The 3,751-nt window shown below is 46.7% G+C and overlaps 1 protein-coding gene across 1 annotated transcript; it reads left to right on the top strand.

The window, feature by feature from the left end:
- The first annotated feature begins 354 nt into the window (after positions 1 to 354).
- On the top strand, positions 355 to 3,230 carry LOC114688532 (rhox homeobox family member 2-like). The gene is made up of 4 exons (XM_028863108.2): positions 355 to 569; positions 745 to 1,174; positions 1,752 to 1,797; positions 3,001 to 3,230. The coding sequence occupies exons 1-4, from the start codon at positions 527 to 529 to the stop codon at positions 3,094 to 3,096; spliced, it is 615 nt and encodes a 204-aa protein (XP_028718941.1). The 5' UTR covers positions 355 to 526; the 3' UTR covers positions 3,097 to 3,230.
- The last annotated feature ends 521 nt before the right edge of the window (positions 3,231 to 3,751 follow it).

Genomic DNA, 3,751 nt, shown 5'->3' with positions numbered 1-3,751 from the left:
CCCTGGCCTACCCACATATTTGTCATCATACAGGGCTCTTCAAGACAGCACATCCAAGATTGGGGCATTTTGTTAATTTAATAAAATGATTCAGCTGGGCTCAAGGGCCTGCTGAGTTTGAGAAGGTCTTTGTGTTACTCGCTGTGACTGAATTTGAACATTCCAGGCTTACCCAAAACTAGAGGTGTCAGATAAGCAGCAAACCAGAGCCACAGGTCCGCACCCCCACCACACACACTCACTGCATTTGTTAAAGTATTCCCTGCTCTTTGCAGCCCTAAAGTGCTTCAGGCTAGACACCTCAGAGGACAAGCCTACAGACACTGAGTCTGTGCAGGCCAGAATGTGATTGGACACATTGTAATTACGTTGAGTGTCCAGAAGACAAGTTTTCTGGGTCAAGAATCAGAGCTGTACCTGTGGCTCCAGACAGTGAGGACGTGGCTATAAAGCTTCGGAACTCGGGTCTGATTGAAAGATTCCCCACACAGAGACTCGCCAGGGCTGCAACCAGTGTTTCAACAGGATGCTGAGTCCAGGAGCTGATGAGCAACAGGAACAACAGCATGGTCAGTAAAATGATTCTGACTGGACTTGGGCAAAATCCGGGAAGCAAATCTGTTGGAAAGGCCAGTGGCCATGCACTTTGATTACCCGGCTCTGCCCGTGGCCCCTCTCCAGGCTTTCCAATGATCCATGGCCAAGATGCTCAGATCTTTATCTTTGTGTTTTTCTCTCTTGCAGGTGAGAATGCAGTGGTCCTGAAGGCTGGAGAGGAAGGAGGGAAGAGAGGGCTTGTACAGAGCGAGCTTGCTCAGGGTGAGCTTGATCAGGGCAAACTTGCTCCAAGCAAGCCTGCTCAAGAAGAGCTTGCTCAGTCCAATCTTGCTCAGGAAGCCACAGGAGTGGTAGAGGAGGGAGAAAACAAAGAAGAAGAAATGGAAGGAGCACATGCTGGCGATGGTAGTTGTGGCCCCATGGACAAGGGGATCCAGGCAGAAGGTGGCCATGGCAGCAGTGTTCAACAGCAGCCTCAGCAAGAGGCGGCAATGCCTGAGGGCACCAAGAGTCTCCAGGCTGGGGATTTCCAGAGCCACACCAAATTCACCCAGTCTCAGCTGCAGGACCTGGAGCGTCTTTTCGAAGAGAATCACTTCCCCAGCTTTCAAGTAAGGTAAGCAGAACGCCCTGCTAGGTGCTGGTTTTCAGGCAGTGCATCCAGGCTGTCCTTTGGTGCTTCCTGAACCCCTGATTTCCTCTAGAAACAAATCCACCATGTCTGCACCCTCCAGCAGAAATTGGATTCTGGAGTAGGGAGATGTGCCCTACTCCAACTGGAAAGAATGTGTTCTGTTGCCTCTTTAAGTGGCCCGTGAATGGGAAATTTAGACAGTGCTTGTTCTAAATAAGTCTCTGTAAGTATGAGTGAGAAGCCTGAGGTGTGGCTGGGAAAATGCAGGAGGGATTCCACCTCAGATGAAAATTTGACTAACATTTTACATCGTGGAGGCTCTCTTAATGAAGGCTTACATGTTAAGTTACATGGACAACATACCTGTGTTTGGGGGGTACCCTTAATTTTGGTCCCTGAAAGTGTTGTGTATGTTGTGTGTCTTTTTTTTTTTTTTTTTTTTTTTTTTTTTTTTGTGTTGTGTGTGTGATGAGTGTACACATTTAAAAGGAATCAGAATATGTCCTTATATAGTTTGTTTCCACCACAAGGCTTAAATATTGGAATCTTTTCACTTCAGGAAGGCTCTTGCAAGATCTATGGGTGTGACGGAAGAAGATGTGCAGGTCAGTATTTAAAAAAAATAATGTTTTGGAAGGGCTCCACATCTTGTGATGTTGTTGTCTAGAGGATAATTATAGCAGAAGAGTGGGACCCTGAAGTTGTATCCCAAGGACGCCAGACAAGTCCATAGCCAGGCTAGGCTCAAGATGACGAAAGACCTCCATTTTCTCAGGCAGGAAATGCCAACCTGGACACCTGAAAACATAAGTTGCCAAGGTGCTTTGTCTGTCCCTTGGTGGACATAGTGTGTTCTCCATGACCTTCTGAAGGCTGTGCAGCCCGCATGCTCACTTAAGTGAAGAGACCATGTTCTTGCCCACCTTCAACTCTTTCACTCTGCGTGTCTCAGAAAACCTTTTCTCAGACATCTTTTGTTCTAGTCTGTAAATGTCACATGCCTGGCTTAGTTCTCAATCAATACTGGGACCAGGAAGCTCAAACGGTCCATAGCCCTTTTACCTGTCTTTTGTTGATTATGAATGTGAACTCTGCTCAGCATTACAATCAGCCCTGGCTTTTCCAGACCACATGCCCACAAGGGAAAAGGCCTATAGATAGTATGCTTGGAGGCTGAGGAGGAAACATAGAGCAGGAAGAAGAGCCCTTTGTCTCAAAAATGTGCTTTCTGGATACTCACAAAAGGCTATCACCATGGAGCCTTTCACAGACAGCTTTGGCCTTGAGATAGTTCTCCTGGGTTCCAAAAGTACACTTTTTGATACTTTTCAAACACAGCAGGGACCAGGAACAACACACGCAGCTAGATCCAGTTCTCTTCTGAACAAATGCATTAAAAATATCAATTGAACGCATAGAAGAGCAATATTCTGGATCTGTCCCCTAGCTGAAGGACTGGGTGTGGTGATCCATGTCCTAAGTTGCTTCATGGGGTGTTTTGACTGTTTAAATGAAAATGAAACCTGTTGCTTCCAGCATTCTGAACAATCAGTACACACTTGAGGTAGGTCTTTAACCATTCTTGGGGTTAGATAGATAAACAGTTCCTGGGCAATCAGAAATATGATGCTTTGCTAGGGGAGTAGCTCTGTCCTGGAGCACATACCTAGCACCCAATGGCCCAGGAATGGGTTCCATATATGTTCTAAAATGTTAGTAAAATTGAGCCAGTATACATGGTTACAGGATGTGTTCTTCAGTGGTGGTACAGTTCAGTGTACTAAAGCAACCCTTTCTTCTGCTTGTAGGAATGGTTTAGGACCAGGAGAGCCATTTTCAGGAGCAGCAATAGAATGGTGGTGCTGATTGATGCACCACCTGGTCCCCAGAACAACGATCCCTGAAGATTTTGGAGCAGGGCATGAGTGCTACTTCTGTTGTGAGCCAGATGACTGGAACCTGGCCCTGCCCCCAGTGTCTGGGCCACCCGTGCTGGCCATGACATCCTTTTCTTCCCTGCAATTTTATCAGTAATAAAGTGGTGAATTCTAAGTAGGTTGGTTCCATTGTTTTCAGGTTACTAAAATATGGGTATAAGTATTTGAACCATAGTAAGCTATTCAAGAAATGGAATTTATGGCAGGAGGAGACACTGGCAAACTATGGTCACTATGCCTTGCCGAGTGAGGAAGATTTCCAGGTGCTATGCTGCTTCATGCTGACTCCACATTGTTCTGTCCCCTCCTCATGGCCTTGTCAACTCACTCCACCTCTGTGGAACAATTATTTATAATGTCAGGTGGGGCAAGTCCCCAGCACAGGACACGGTGTTTCTAATCATGGCTGTTCCCACTCACACTCTAGTTGGTCCCAAAATAGATCCAGGAGGAAACTTTGACAGTGGGAGGAAGGGGTACATGATTTGTGGTTTGCACCCTCTTTGTGGACATTCAGGGCACTAAGAGCCACACTGGCCAGAGTCCTGATGCTTGAGGGGGAGAGGAGAATCCATCCATCCTGGCCACAGGGAGGTTTCTGCCTCATTTCTTCCATTCCCGC

This window comes from Peromyscus leucopus, unplaced genomic scaffold (genome assembly GCF_004664715.2).
Source record: "Peromyscus leucopus breed LL Stock unplaced genomic scaffold, UCI_PerLeu_2.1 scaffold_1393, whole genome shotgun sequence".
Taxonomy (NCBI): Eukaryota; Metazoa; Chordata; class Mammalia; order Rodentia; family Cricetidae; genus Peromyscus; species Peromyscus leucopus.
The sequence above is the reverse complement of the archived record's forward strand: the minus strand, read 5'-3'. Positions and strand labels throughout refer to the sequence as shown.